Source organism: Fulmarus glacialis, unplaced genomic scaffold (genome assembly GCF_000690835.1).
Source record: "Fulmarus glacialis isolate BGI_N327 unplaced genomic scaffold, ASM69083v1 scaffold3116, whole genome shotgun sequence".
Taxonomy (NCBI): domain Eukaryota; kingdom Metazoa; phylum Chordata; class Aves; order Procellariiformes; family Procellariidae; genus Fulmarus; species Fulmarus glacialis.
Window position 1 is genome coordinate 16537 of NW_009218552.1, and position 15393 is coordinate 31929.

At 45.3% G+C, this 15393-nt stretch overlaps 1 protein-coding gene across 1 annotated transcript in view; it reads right to left on the reverse strand.

Annotated features, from left to right (window-relative positions):
- RNF213 (ring finger protein 213) overlaps positions 1 to 15393 on the reverse strand; it is a gene marked incomplete at its 3' end in the record, with an annotated part of 52651 nt that overhangs the window by 15951 nt on the left and 21307 nt on the right. Inside the window, 18 exon segments of the mRNA XM_009580061.1 lie at positions 288 to 467; positions 739 to 839; positions 950 to 1070; positions 1859 to 2040; positions 2430 to 2642; positions 3003 to 3157; positions 3600 to 3739; positions 4204 to 4392; positions 4830 to 4965; positions 5329 to 5476; positions 6300 to 6379; positions 7098 to 7220; positions 7811 to 7929; positions 8378 to 8473; positions 8799 to 8935; positions 9796 to 13389; positions 14103 to 14246; positions 14647 to 14840. Of these exon segments, the coding sequence (XP_009578356.1) occupies positions 288 to 467; positions 739 to 839; positions 950 to 1070; positions 1859 to 2040; positions 2430 to 2642; positions 3003 to 3157; positions 3600 to 3739; positions 4204 to 4392; positions 4830 to 4965; positions 5329 to 5476; positions 6300 to 6379; positions 7098 to 7220; positions 7811 to 7929; positions 8378 to 8473; positions 8799 to 8935; positions 9796 to 13389; positions 14103 to 14246; positions 14647 to 14840 (6052 nt within the window).

A 15393-nucleotide genomic window follows, 5' to 3' on the forward strand; every position in this document is an offset into this window, starting at 1 on the left:
AAGAATCCAAGGTGACAAGCAGTTCCCTTATCCGATTCAGCCACTGACAGCACTTTAGCTTTACAGGGTTTTGTAACTACAGTTTTCTTACAGGGGCCAAGGCAACTTCCTCCCTTCTTTTGAAACAATAAAGAGAAAACAGACAGGACCTGTTCCTGTTCCAGAAAGAGCAGAGCAGAGTTCCCTCCACCTGTTCTGCTCATGGTGACAACTTCAGAGGTGCAAATCAGAATTTCTTACACAACCAGCCCCACTGCAACACTTCCACCTTGGACAGGGTGCAGTACCTGAGCTCCACGGAGACATTTAAGTGAACATCCTCCATGGCAACCCTGCAGTATGGACAATGCATCTGTGCTGGTACTAGCCACATTCTGATGCACTTCTGACAGAACACGTGGTAGCAAGGCAGGCAGACTGGATCCTTTGGCTCTCCTAGGCAGATCGGACATGACTTCAGACCGTACCTGTAATTCAGAAACAGTAATGAACACAATTGCTTCAATGTTGTACTACCAAACGCCTTTAATAAGATGTTAATCTGCAACTAGACCAGGAAGAAATAACGTAAGACCTGTTGGCTAACTGCTTAGCTTCAGGGTGCAGAATAAAATGGAAGTTACTGCTCTTCATTCGGCTTTCATTACATTGTATGCAGCACTGCCTTACGCCCAGAAATATGCTGGCAACATAGGCAATATTCCTACTGGACCCTGCGACTTGTCCCAATGTCACTACCTGTAGAGCCTGTTGCTGACTTCCTCCTTACATTGGCACAGTACTTTCACCACTGCAACAAAAGTTGGATGAGTCTTCATGTCTGAATCGTGCTGAAAACACTGCAGAGGAAAAGGACAAAGCTAAATGACTCAGCTCTAATACCTGAGACAAAAAGTCACAGGATCAGCAGAAGCAATCAGGGTAGAGGTGAAATCACATCTTTGCCTACCTTAGCAAGACGCAAAGTATATTCTTTCACTAAATTCTCAAATTCTGGCATTAGAGTGTAGATGCCAAACAACACATGTTCTACAAAGAGAGACATGGAGAAAACCCGGTTCCAGCAGACTCTGTGGGAAGGAAAGCGTGATTTCAGAGAGTTCAATTATGAACTGAGAGCATGAATGAAAGTGCAGTATCAGGTCATTCTAATGATCTCACTGCTTTTCATGCTCGCCACTATAGCATTTGTGCACTTCTCATGCAACTTCTTGCCTTGCTTTTTAGTTACCAGCCCTGCTTTTTGTCAAGGACAAAACACATAACAGCACCTAACACAGTGAGCTTTTGGCACAGGAGCCTGTCCTGTAGACAGCACTGCAGCAGAATTAAGACCACTGCAAAGACCTTCTCACACCCGTAACTTCTATATCATAGGAAGTAGTTGGGGTGGGGGGGGAGGATCACAATTAACTACACTTTCTTCACTTCGGTTAAACTAAACAAGGTCTGTGAGAAACTGGGGTAGCTCTCTGGGCTTGTCTTCCAAGCGACAAGACTCAGTCTTAGATGCAATGAAGTTCCTCACCTCTCACAGTCTTTATAACATAGGATGAAGAGGGGAGACATTGCTGGTTAACAGGAACCTAATGAGAATTTTAAATAACCCCTGAACTCAGCTGGAATGCACTGGATGATACTGCCAGATTCAGAGGGAGAATCTACATGAAATGAGGGAATAAAAAAATCTGGTTCTTGATGCTTGGTATGTCATTGAGCCTGGCAGGAACCTGGACAACTCAGACTGCAAAGTCTTCATCTGAGAAAAGCAGCATCAGAGCAGCTTTCAGCCTGTACTAATATTCTTATTAACAGCAAGGCAAACGATGAAGATTGTGAGCAGATCTGTGGTACATACTCGAGTTTTTTTAGCAGCTGATGGCACCAACTCCCACTCCTCTGTAAATCCTTCTCTTTACAAAGAAATTCAACAGGCATACGAAGATTCTTCACTTCCTGCAGCCAGATCTCTCGAGGGGCTGTCTGCACTTGATTCTCCAGCTTTTCAGTACATGCAATTGCAGCTAACACATCTAAAACCTAGATACACACACAGGGTGTAAATATAACACAACAGTTGCATTTCAGAATTATTTATGAACCTTGGGCGCTCAATCTGGTTTGCTATAGCATGTGTTCTACTTAATAATGTTCTACTTGATTATCTTAAGCTCTGGAATTCTCATGCTCATGGCTTGGATCATTAGCACATCCTATTAACTGATGCGAAAGCAGGGCAAACTATTTTAAATCCTGCTAGTAACAATAACAACATAGCAGATTATTTCTAATACTGAGGATCCTGACTCAGCTCGTGCTTCGCACTTCACTGTTGCTGAAATCAAAAGGAGATTGAACACTAACTAATTCAGTGAAGATAGAGCTCTCTGCTAATTTGAGGATCAAAAAATGTCTGGTAGTGACTCTACCATCTCTGAATGTGGTATTCCATATCCTTCCTTGTTAATGAGGTAGTCAACCACGTGGGGGTGTACAGCCAGGATCCTAGAAAAGTTCTGCAGACGGCTCTTGAACTGATTGTATCCAAGGTGGACCCAAGGCAAGGATGGCACCGTCTCCTCTCTTCTGGGAGATGTTGCCTTCCATTCCTTTATGCAGGATAAGAACACAATTCGCAGACACTGGAAGTTTAGAAAAAAGTTAAAATCAAAATTAAGAAAGAACTTTTATCATTCGTTTTGTACTGGAAATCCTGGCAAAATTCTCTGAAAGAAGAGAATCAGTACTTTACAAAGATAGCCTTAAATGATGTATCAATTTTTATAGGTGCTCCTATGGAAGTGCTTTTCTGAGTAAGGTCTCAGCAATTTCAGCAGCCGTTCAGTGTCAAATGCATCTGCTTTGTGGCTACCTTGCTATTAGTCTGTCTCAGAGAGGGATTTTTGGCTGAGAAGACAAGATTGATACAGAAGGACATGCTCACGGGCATCACTCTCTTCTCTCCATCCAAAGGGTTTCCAGTACCCGTTCCAGACACTGACCTGTAGCTCCTCTGGGGAGGACACACCAATGGTCAAGACAATAAAGTCTGTGATATAGCACTGGAAGAGCATCTGCCTTTCTTCCTCAGTCAGAGCAGAGATAAATTTTCCCAGTGCAGTTTTCTGGAAGATATCCACAAACTTCTCAGCTTGGTCTAGAAAATGAGAATGCAGAGAAAAGCTGAATATTAGGAGGAGGCTGGATTTGACACAGCTTCTATCCTAAAGAGACTGACACCTAATTAATCACTGATACATACAGAACTCCCCTCATTCAGAACACTAACAAGGGATTTGAGGCCAGGCCTTCTCAGCCCAGGCACCAGTGTCGTATTTATGGAATCTCATCTTGCCATTAACTCTTGGCATTTCCGCAGCATTTTTGAATACAAGGGCACAGAATACGTGAGAAAGACTAATAGTGAGAAGCACAAAGAAAAGCTAGTTGCACAAAGCTCTGCTCGCTCATAGGAGCACAGAGAGATTGAAGGTGACTCCAGGGTCACAGAAAGGTAGAGGCACGGTAGCAACAAATCAGAGTTTACAGGGCGGGTGGATGGAGATGCTCTGTATCACGAGCTCAAGCCAGGCTCTCACCTTCAGTGTTTTGGATGTATTGAGCTTCCAACCACATCTCATCCAAGTACTCCTTTATCCTCCAGCTGAAGGGCATCTCATTCCCAACATCAGCAGACACCATCATGTTGTTCTGCACCAGAATTATCTCTGGTTGAGAGCTAGGAGATTAAAAGGTCATTAATGTACTGGGCTTTTGCCTGGGAAACACATTCAGACAACAGAGGCAGGAAGCTGCAGAAAGCAAGAAATTAGCCCTAGAAGGGACGAGGGAAGGGGAAAGAACTGAAGGACTCATTAATACAGCAGATCCTGCCAACTGTGTAGCGTTAGGACTTACTCAGTAAGCGTTCCCTGGCAAAAGGGCTGTCATGGCAGGACACGTGGGCTTCAAGGGCTGGGTAAGAAGTGTGAGCATGCCAAGAGCTAGAGAGCGAAGCCCAGGAGTACTGGGGATAAGGTAGAAAGAACAGACTTCTGAAGTCACCGAGAACTGCCCTGCTGCCTTCGGCACAGCACAGGGGAGCAACCAACGGTGTTATCTCCCATGTGGACTTAAAGCCAGTGCTGGACTGGTCTCAGTGCTGCCAGCCAAGCCCTCCTGCTGCTCTCTCCAGTGGCTCACCTGTTCTTACCCACACCGTAAGGGACAGTCAGAAGTTTTGTATCACTGAAGATGAACATCCACAGGTTTGTCACCCACTCAGCTGCCGGCCTGACCAACAGCTCCAGATTGCCATTTCTGTCTATGACAGCAATCAGGAGAGCCAGGAATGGAGTGATCACGTTCTGGACTCGCTTCCACAAGGTGTGCCTTTGGGGGCAGAAAGAGACCAAGAAACCCAGAGGGAAGGTGAGCAAAGATATCAGCAAATCAGGAGGTGGCTGTCCTGAAAAATTGCTGATGTTTGCATGTGAGAAAGTCCTAATCCCGCCTTTAAGGGGAAAAAATAACACCAACAAAAAACCCTACACTTCTCTCACTCGTGGCTTGCCTGTAATCCCACTGTTCCACTCAAAGCACTTGTGCATTCGTGCATTCCTGTCACAGTAGAGCCCATTCAGCGGTAAGCCACCCTCCCTCAGGAGCTGGGAGAGGACAAAACTGTCTTCAGAGAGTTTCCAGCACAGGCTGGAGACTGACACTGCAAATATTCAGATTACACAAAACTGCTGTCTCTGCTGCACAGCTGCCATTTGCAAACTTTTCTTGGAAGCCTGCAGGTTACAAGATACTCCTGCTATCCTCACCTGAAGGTGCCTGCCTCCTGGAGAGCACTGAGGTTGGAAGCCTCCCGAAGCACCCAGTTTTTTGGGTTAAGGGAATTTTCTTCTTGCTTCTTCAAAAGGTTGGAGAGACGAGCCTTTGTTATCTTCAGGAAAGAGGCTAGAAAAGAACAGGAACTTGCATTTTCTCTTCTATTGGCATTGGATCCAAACCCAAATATCACACCAAGCACAGCATTTTACAATTGTTTCAATAATTGGCCATGGGGGAAAAAAACAGCCACCAGAGCTAGCACAGCCAGAGAAAAAGCCACGACCTGAACTCCAGGAAAAGCCCTACAGCCATCAAAGGAGCGACAGTCTGGAGCACAGACACACACACTCTTGGGAGATTGCCTGGGAGATCCATCTTGTCTACACTACAGCAAGGACCACGGACCTTTGGGTCCCCAGTGAATTAACTTACATTGGTGGTCCCCTAGATGCTCAGGGACACTACCTGCTGCAGGCAGGGAGCACATACCTTTCAAGTCATCCTCTTTGGACAGAAGGCCAAGGAGAATCTTAATTCGCTTTCTGCTTCGACTAAGATCTTCATTTTGGTCCCGTAGCATCCCCACAGCACTTTGTACACAGGTCCTCAGGAGTACAGTGGTGTCCAGGATTTCACCCTTCCCAGGAACAGTGTGAAAACAAGTTCGTCACTCTTCAGTTTTACACCCTTGCCCCCAACACATCCCTCCTAAAACGATTATAGCGCTCTCTAGAAAGGGCCTGTCCCCTTGGCATCCCATCTCCCAGTTTTCCTCTCATCTCAGGCTGCAAATCTAAGTTCTTCTTTTGCTATCAAGCACATGATGCAATTTCTGTTGCCCTCTCAAACTGGCATGCAACACAGCATTTGTATTAAGGTAAGACTTCTATAGGGGGAAAATTCAGTAGTTCAGGGAAAAAAGTGGAAATGATAAACGTGACTAGGAAAAATATGCCCTCCCTGGGAGCTGCTTAGGCACTACAGGGGCAAAACCCTCATACTGGGCATCCTCCAGCTTATGCCGTCAGGGGAACATGAGCCAGTCTTAACATGGCTGCAGCACAGCAAAGTCCACAGCCAACTCCAGCATGGCTTCAAATGCACGCCTCGGTCAGAAAGCACAAACAACTGGAGTGGCAGGCTCAGAATCACAGTTCTCAGCTTCAGGGTGTAGAAAGACAAAAGATGCTTTTAAAACTGATTTTTAAAAATTAGGAGTATGAAATGACTAAGGAATTAGAGGGTCCTTAGAATGGTTTACTTCTTTAGCGATGCTGATTTTGATTGGGCTGCAGGGGGGGGAGGAATTTGTGTCTGATCCTTAACATTCATGATGCAAATAATATTCCTGATGGATTTCAAGTGAATGGGGATGCAAAAGATGTGTTGCACCTATGGATGACAAAGAGCAGAGAGCCATCTTGACAGCTGAGAAGCAAACAAATGTATTCTGAACTGACCTCATAGTGCCCTGCTTCTGGCACTGGTGTTTCAACCTCCACCTTGTTTTCCTCCTGTTCTTCTCCATTCACAGACAGAGCTACAACTAAGGTGTGGAATTTTCGTTAGAAAGAAGCAGTACACTTCTGCATCAGTCAGATAAGAGTTTATTTAGCAACTGCATCCCAGAACAGCAGAACATCTGTCAGAGATCCATTATCACCTGCATGAGTAACTGAGATCCACCTCTCTAAACACAGCTACAGCTGCTAGGGCTGTCAAGCTTCATGCAGCAAGAACTGGAAGAAATATGACACTCAGAGCTAATGCACTGAGCTCTAAGAGAATCCTGTAAGGCAGTACGGTGAAAGGAAAAAGTGTAAGAAAAAACTGAGGGGAAAGAAAAAGTCTCTTCTAACCTTCCTACAAGTTCAGGTGAACAGATCTATATTCATGCAAGTGAGATATTCTCTGGAGTGACTCCTTGTCAGTGGTCTCTGCCATGCAGCATCTGCTGCCTCCCATGTTGAGACAGAACACTCAGGGTGCTGAGCAATACCACATTTTTGTCAAAAGAAAAAGGGAAAACTACCAAATTAACTTACTTGATGACCCAAAGTTGCAGTAACAAACTAAATACAAATACAAGTTGGTAGCCATGTGGTGACCCCCACAAAAAACAGATGCTGAGCAGGGAAAATCATTAGGTATGTTGTACCAGGCATAAGTTCCACTAGCACCAAGTCTGGGACCACATCTCCCCTTTTCCCCGCTGGCATATCAACACCACTGGCTGGCACAGCCAGCATGCAGCTCACCTTTGGTTTTACCTGAATCCTCACAAAACACCTGGCTGATGGTGAGGTTCTGCAGGGCAGTCATATCGGAGATCATGTCCTTGGATCTGCGGAGATCGTCTATATGCACCGACTGCCACAGTCCTGAAGACAGAGGACAAAAAAAAAAAAATCATTTCATGCCTGCAGCACGCTCTTCTAGAAGAGCTTCCCAAGAATTATCTCCCAGTATCTGTGGGCTAGCAATTCACATTCAGAGTTCGCTTACTCTCACTTCTTGATGTAGCAAGGGAAAGCAGCAATTCACTTCAAACATGGTAATGCACACCACCCTGACTGACGGGGCGTGCACACTACCGGGGCTCTGAAGCTCCTGGAACCCACCACACAGCAGGAACTGTGGTTTGCTGCTGAAAGCAGAACACTAAGCACGTACTCAGCAGCCTCCTGGATGCAGTTAGCGTTGTGTTTGCTTGCTGCTCTCCAGCTGACTAGAAAGAGGACTCCTCCGTCAGTGGGCAAGGCAAGGTGCTCTCACAAAGGAGTCTAGGACTCCAAGGTAGTGACCCCCCAGTGGCAGTCCCTGTGGGTAAGGGAAGCAGCTCTCACAACCCACAGGACACAGTGATTTGAGATTCCAGCATTAAAAAGGAAGGTGAACAAGAGAAATGTTGCTCTGGTATGTTTGCCTGAAGCCAGTTGAAGAGTGAGGAGCGACAGATGGCCAGACCTACCTCCATGGAATCCCACGTAGGACGTTCCTCCTTCCATCCGGGAAAGCTTCATAATAAAGTAAACAAAGACAGAGACTTCTCCCAGGCCCACCTTGTTGATTTCATTAACAACAGTGTATCTACAACAAAGAGGAAATGCTGTTGACAGCTCAAAGACAGACTAAAGTCCGTGGCCACAAGTCTTTCCTCTGTAAGAGGGCACATTTCTCCCCCCGTACAGACGTAAGTGACTCACTCCCAGCCAGCTGTGCCGAGCCCACCACCTCTCGCTATGCCTCGAATGATAACCCTGATCCTCAGCCCTTCAGGACTTCTGCAGCCAATGGCAAGAATTCACACTTCAAAGGGGATTATCTGGTAATTTGACTCAGCTTAGTTTATTTTGACTTGGGTTATGAATTATTATTTGAAATACAATTAGTGCTTCTAGATTCATTCCACTACAGAATAAACAAAGGATTACACATTCTTGACTCTGAAATCCCCAAAACAGCACTGACAATCAAAGGGGGGTGAGGAGTCACCAAGCAGAACAGCTAGCTGGGAACCACTTCACACTTGACTTACTTGGCTGAGGCGATGAGCTGGGCATTTTGAGAGCCATCTTCAAAGTCTGTCTGAATAATAAGGACTTTATTTCCTGATGTGGCATCAAGGAAATCTCTGAAGAGTGAAAGGGGATTTAAAAGAAGTCACTAAGTGTAAAAACAAAACATTAAAGACTGTAGAAGTAGTCACTCCACATTAGCTTTGGCTGCTGCAGGCAGAAGGAGAGATTAAAACACCCATCCTATAGGGATGATATAACTTCAAAAACCCATCTCAGTATGATGGAGCTAATACAGTTTGCACTGAGCCAGTCCACTGTTTAGCACAGCAGAGCCTCTTGCCTCCCTTTTCCGTATGTGTTACTCCAACTGTTCTGCCCACGCATCCTCCACCCAGATGACAGCCTATTCAGAGCAGGATAATGCAGAACCAGACTCACCGGATGCCCTTCAGGAATGAGTACTCCGTGTCAAACTGCTGCAGGAAAAGGATTTGAGGCCTTTGTGCTTTACCCTGCACTTCCCTCTCCAGACAAGCAGCATCAGCACTGGTGAGAAGCCTCGAGAAGGTGGTGACCTGGGAGAGCAAGATGTAGGTTTGCTCAGGAATGCAGTAGGAAGGAAGTAGAGACTTACTCATCAGTGCTCCCAGATGCTACTAACTTGCTGCAGAGCTGCACTGCACTCCAAAAAAAACCCATTTATTTGCCCTGCCAGTAGGCAAAGGGTCAACATGGGCTGTTACACTACCCCAGGGCCACTGCTGGGTAGCTGGACACAATGACTCTTGGTGCTGCCAGAGATGGGGCACTGGGACAGCTGATGAGGGGCAGCCAAGGCTTTGACAAACTTCTCGTGAACCCCTGTAGCGTGCCCTCCCTGCAGCGCTCTCGAGGAGCGGCAAGTACAGCCCCAAGAGAAAGCACGTTGTTTCTATGTGAGGCAGGAGAGGGAGAAAATCTCAGCTGAAGTTCTTTAGTTTTAGTACTAGGCAAAAGTAAACCAGAGCTATCCCATTAACAGCAGATGAGATCTCTGGCTGTTTGTGGCTTAGCTAGGTTAAAAATCTTTTGTATCTTTAAGACCAGAGGCAGTCACAAAGAAATGAGGGTTCAAAGGCTGCTGACAACTTTTTCTGCAGCCAGTAGCCTGTTTCGCTGGCTGTGTTCATGGAGACAGAACTACTTTCAAAGTAGAAGAGATGCATCAGCTGCCCAAACTCACTTAAAACCCCCGCTTGCCACATAGCAGAGGTATTAGATGCTTCAGGAGGCAACAACACACCTGCTGAAACACCCACCTCTGCACACCTGGGCACTAAGTGGCAAGGCTGTTATCAAGTTTACTCAGGTACAGCCATAATGCAGCCCTAGCAGAATAAACCAAAAACCTCAACCAGGCTGGGAGGGTTTTGAGAGGATGCTGCAAGATACCCACCTCTGTAAAGACCGTTTGGTACCCAGACCCAGCGTGGACGTGAGCTCGGAGGAAGTCTGCGAAAGACATGTGTTGCTGCTGTTTGAAGTATATATTGGCCGGAGAATCTGCCATGAACAAACCCACCGAGTTGCAGAGGCGGATCACAGAGTCCGGGGTGGCACAGTTCAGCAGTGCCAGCTGGGCTTCTTTCTTCACGCAGGACATGAGTTCACTAGGAGGACACACTGGTTTCAGCCTTTCTGTTGTCTGCAGGACCACTGAGGCACAGGTATTGGAGTGGTAGCCTACAAACACATCAGAAAGGCTGTATTTATGCTTGCTTATGAAGTGCTCTTCTGTATTGGCTGCAGTGAACTCATGCACCCACTTCTTCAGCTCTTTCACAGTTTCTCTTTGCCCCTTGTCCAGGACAGTACTGATATCCAGGTAGTGCTTTTCCAGCCTGTTGATCAGTGGGATGGGAAAGTGCTTATATACCACGTCTTTCTCCTCGATGACTATCAAACGGAACTTCGGGTGCACTCGGCACTTCACTCGGTGGGTGCCCAGCCCCAAATCAACATACTTCTGGCCAGCAAGGTACACATAGTATTGATTGAGGGCATCGTAGAGGCTTTCATAAAGGTTTTGCAAGTTGAGGAGCACAACCATTTGGCCAGTTTCCATGCAGACCTTCACACGGTTGATGTTCCTGCATATCTGGGTATACTCTTGGTCCTTAGGGAAACTGGAGCCAAAGATAATTTCTGGCTGTTGCCGGGCAGTAAAAAAAGCTTGCTGGAGGATTTGCAGTGCTGCATAATTCTCAGTCAACACAAGCAGGTACCTGCAATCACCATCCTGACCACTGCTGTAAATGTTTTGTCGTACCAGCTCAATTCTACTGACATCACGAGCACGTATTTCTCCTTTTTCTGGTAACTGTGAGGTGAATATTTCCAAGGCATTGACATCATCTTTGCCACCAAAGTTACGAAGAACAACTTCAGCTATGTCCTGAGGTGTCGGCTCACTTTTGGAGCTCTTAGCTAAGGCAAAAAACATCTTTATGAGGCTGTAGTAGTCACGCAGACCAAAGAACTCCCTGTCTTGGGCCTTGCAAATATTTTCATATGCATCTGCAAAGTGACAAAAATACTGTTCGACCTTCTGCAAAGCACCTCGTGCTGAGCAACAAATCCCCTTTGCACTTTCTATGAGCTCTTCTTTGCTGGGGTCACCACGTGAGACAAAGATGCCTCGATTCATTTTAGCAGGATCCAAAGCCCAGTTGGAAATCCCGATGAAGCCAACCTTTTTGTGAGGAAGAGGGACATCATCTATGCAGCCATCTTCCAAAAGTGGATGCAAAGTCTTCAAGGGCATTTTGGGAGAGTCTTCTGCCAGCCCAATCTCATCCAAAACCACCACTGAGACATACTCCTCCAAGTTCTTCCCTTCCTGGAATCGAGCACAGTGCTTGAAAGTGCCTATGATTCCTTCTGGAGTAGAGAGAGGACTGCACTGAAAAGACACTAGATGGATCTGCTTCAGGTCTTTGAACAAATCTGAATAAGCTGCTTGGCCCTGCATAGCATCAGCCACAATGGTTTTTGCAAGGGATTTGGAGCTCCCAGGCTTCCCAACAAGAAAAAGAGGGATTTTCAACTCAATGCAGATGACCATCATAAAGACATTTTCCTTCAAGGCCAAGTTTCTTGCTATGGTATCTCGGAGGTGCACACCACTCAGGAATAAGTCCTGCATCAGGGAGATTTCTTCTGAAATCTTTTTCTGGGTATCATAAGGTTTTGGAAGGACCTGGCTGATAGCGCTCCTATATGCCTCCTTCTTTTCCAAGGATGCATGATAGCAGACCCCGACTGCCAGCACTAAGGACCAGATAATGTTGTTTCTCTCAACAGTGCTCTTTGGAGCTCTCTTCTCAGCAAGGTACTTCTCCAGTTCTCTCAGCAGTAGTCCACTATGCTTGTGAAACCACTTGAAAACTTCCATGCAGCGTTCCACATCCCGCAGGCTGACAAAGCTGCATTCATCATCCCTCTGCCTCATGTATTGCTGGGAAACAAAAAGCACATCTGTAATTACCTCTGCTTCAGACTGCCTCACTGGGATGTGTTCAGTAACTCTCTGTACAATCTGTTGTATATACATTTTTTCAGTTAAGTTGTTCAGCTGCCCAAAATCCCACACTAATGGGATCATGCTGGGTGGGAGTGCATGGACTCGGTACACAAGCTGTCTCAGTGGTATTGATCCAAGCTTATCCTTCGTCTCATCGGCTTTGACACGGTAGCCCAACCCAGCTAATTCCAAGCGTTGAATCATCTTTGGTGTGTGCTTACGATAAGGGTTGCAGGCTGCTATGATCTGCAAGCCAGAGCAAGAGACCAAAGGCTTCCCCTGTACTGTGTGGTCACACAGAACTTCCTTGATGCTGCTTACAGCCTCTGTTGTGTTGGCTTCATCGAAAAACAGGACCGTGTCCAACCCGTGCTGCTCCTTATTGGTTTTAGCAAGGGCTTCTGCTTCTTTGATCCTGGCATAAATCATCTCTGCAGTAGTACCTCCATGAACTTTTACAAGCTTCATGTTCTCTACCTCTACACAGCTTCTGCGTAACTTGCACAGAAACTTTATAAGTCTGGTTTTCCCACAGCCTGTTTCTCCCATGATGACAACTGGGATGTTGCATCTGAATCGCATCTCAATAGCCAAGATTTTTAGCACATTGTCTGTTGTGAGTTCATATGTCTCATCAGGGTCTGTTATCCAGGAGATTCCCAAAACCATGCAAAGCTTCTCTAGCTTCTCATGACGAGGCAACTCATCAAATGGAACATTGAAGGGAACTCTTTGGAGTAACAAGCCATTATACAACTGTGAAGTCATGACATTTTTCTTGATAATGTTGCTATTCAAAGGATTAATAGCATCAACACCGCCACGGCCATTAGGCTGAAAGTGGAAGCCAATGAATGTCATGGACACACGATCTTCATTGAAAAACAAATATGGATGAGGCTCAGACTCCCACCTTTTCCGAATGCGGAAAGGAAGAAGATCATCTTCTGCAATGTTCTCCAGGTTGGAGGACCGCCTTCCGGAACTTTGATCAGAAATGTTTAGGGAGGGTGTTGCAAAATCTCTTGCCATTAAAATCATGAAGGTAACGACAAAGTTTTTGAAACCTTGCAAAGTGTCCTGGACAAAGTCAGGGTTGCAAAAGACAGAAGCTTCACAGTCTCTCAACTGAACATTGAGAAACCATGTGAAGTTTCGGAGTTCTGACCAGGAGGGATCTGTGATCCCGCAGTGCAGGAGGAACTGCTGCAGGCATTCTGCCGGGTTCCCTTCCACAGAGTGCGCTTCGTAACAGAATGTGTCCAGATTGTACCCCTGGTCAAATCTTTTCAGATACTGGAAAGGTCTCTGGAAAGCCTCACTGCAAAATTCCTCCTCATCCATTCCTGGGTCTGAAGCATCCCCAGACTGGTTCCCAAGTGTCTCCATTTCTAATACTTCCTTGGGAGACTTGCATGTTACTTTAGGGAATACATCAAGGAAATTATACTTCTGGCTTGCTGACATCTGGAGTAAAGGAAAAGAAAATATGTCATCACAAAGCTGTAGCCCTAATCTTCTTCAGTTTATTTAATCTGTTCTTACAGTATTCTTGCCTAAAATCACAGACCTAACTGAATAACAGCAGCTAGCCTATACAACCGTGACACTTTCTCCCTGTGCATCACTTTTTTCGCTTAAAGGTCATCACAATAATTAATCCTATTTCCTCCTACAGTCTCCTTCCTGTAACATTAGTCCTTTGTTACCTCCAGCCTCTTCTCAGTGCTACCTCAAAGAAAAAGAAAACTAAACCCAAGAAACTGTTGTTGTTTATCGCTGTCACCTCTACGCTCTGTTCTTATAGCTGCATATAAATATTCTAGTACTTTCAAACGTGCAAAGTAACATGAGGAAGATTAGATTTTGCATTTTTATGTCTCCTATAAATGTTAGTGGGGCCAGTGAGGCTTGGACTAACAGGCCTTCAGAAATTACCAACCCAAGAAAACCACAACATGTATCATTTTCTGTCTAGTTTTAATATCCCTTTGTACAACACCAGGGACACCACTTTGTAATGGAGATGCACAGTACACCCTGATAACAAACAGGGAATTTCTATGCTATGTTTACAGTTATAGTCTCTAGAACTCATGTGCAGCTATATATAAACATATGTGCAAAATGACTGAAAAATTCAAAGAAATCAAGTATTGCTGTGTACATACATGTCTTGCTGCTTTCTTTGGCACTGGTGGTACCTCAAGGATTTCAATGATATACAAATGGCACTTCTGTCGTAGCCACATATTTCCATTATTATCTGTCAGATACTGCAAAACCAACAGCTTGAATAGAAACTCTGGAATTCCACTTTGTACCTATCACAAGAAAAGACACAAATGCATTGCCTCTTTAGTTACTCATCATAACTTCACAGAATCATAGTACAGTTGAGGGTGGAAAGGATCTCTGGAGAGCACCTTGTCCAACCCCCCTGCTCAAAGCAGGGTCAGCTACAGCAGGTTGCTCAAGACCATGTCGAGTCATGTTTTCAATATCTGCAAGGTTGGAGACTCTACAGCTTCTCTGGGCAACTTGTTCCAGAGTTCAACCACCTCGATGGTAAAGAGTTCTTTATGTTACTTACTTACACAACAATTAGAAAACACGTCCTAGTGAAAATGGCTTACTGGAAAACAAAAGCTTTAAAGAAACAACTTCTGCAAGGATCCACACAGAACTTCTAGGACAAGGCACCTGTGTGAGGGATGTACTTACTGAAGAGGTGATATCAAAATGGAATATCATGGGCTTTGTCTGGTGTTTTCTCTTCAGAAAATGCAGAAGAGATTTTAGCACTTTATCTTCATCCACTTCCGGTTCAATTAGTCTGATGGTTTTCAGAAGTTTTGTATAGTCAGGCTGCTCTGCTTGCAGTCTTTCATGTAGCCTCTTCACATACAGAGATTTCCCTGTTATAATAAAACACCAAAAGAATTAACACTATCAATATCGAATACATCATATTAAGGTCATAATACAAAGCAGGAAGTCAAATGCTTACGTACCCTATCCTCTGAGATCTCTGAACCTTCCTAAAAGGCATTCCAGAAGAAGAAAGCCTAAATCTGGTTGGGCAGCTGCAGCCTGGAATCAAAGCCATTGCTGTTGCTGGCTACTGAAGGCTGTCATTATCCACATGGCTTGTTTTGCTTAGACTACCTGAGAAAGGCTTTACTTTTTATTAGGACTTGAATCTATTCTATTACGTGGTTGTTTCTAAAGTCAAAACATGGGAGAAAAAAAAAGGTTGCTGTCAAAAATAAAAGCACCCTCAAGTTTCCTATCTTATGCTGTAGAAACTAATTTCGCCAGTGTTTGGGCAATAACAATGACTTGGGTTTGCAGTGGGCTGTTCTGCATCTGCTGTTCCCCAGATTAACATGGGGAACAGAAAGACCGTTCCATGTCCGCTGGTTACATCCCATCACACCCTTTACGCTGTATGTAGCGCAGGAGCTGGCT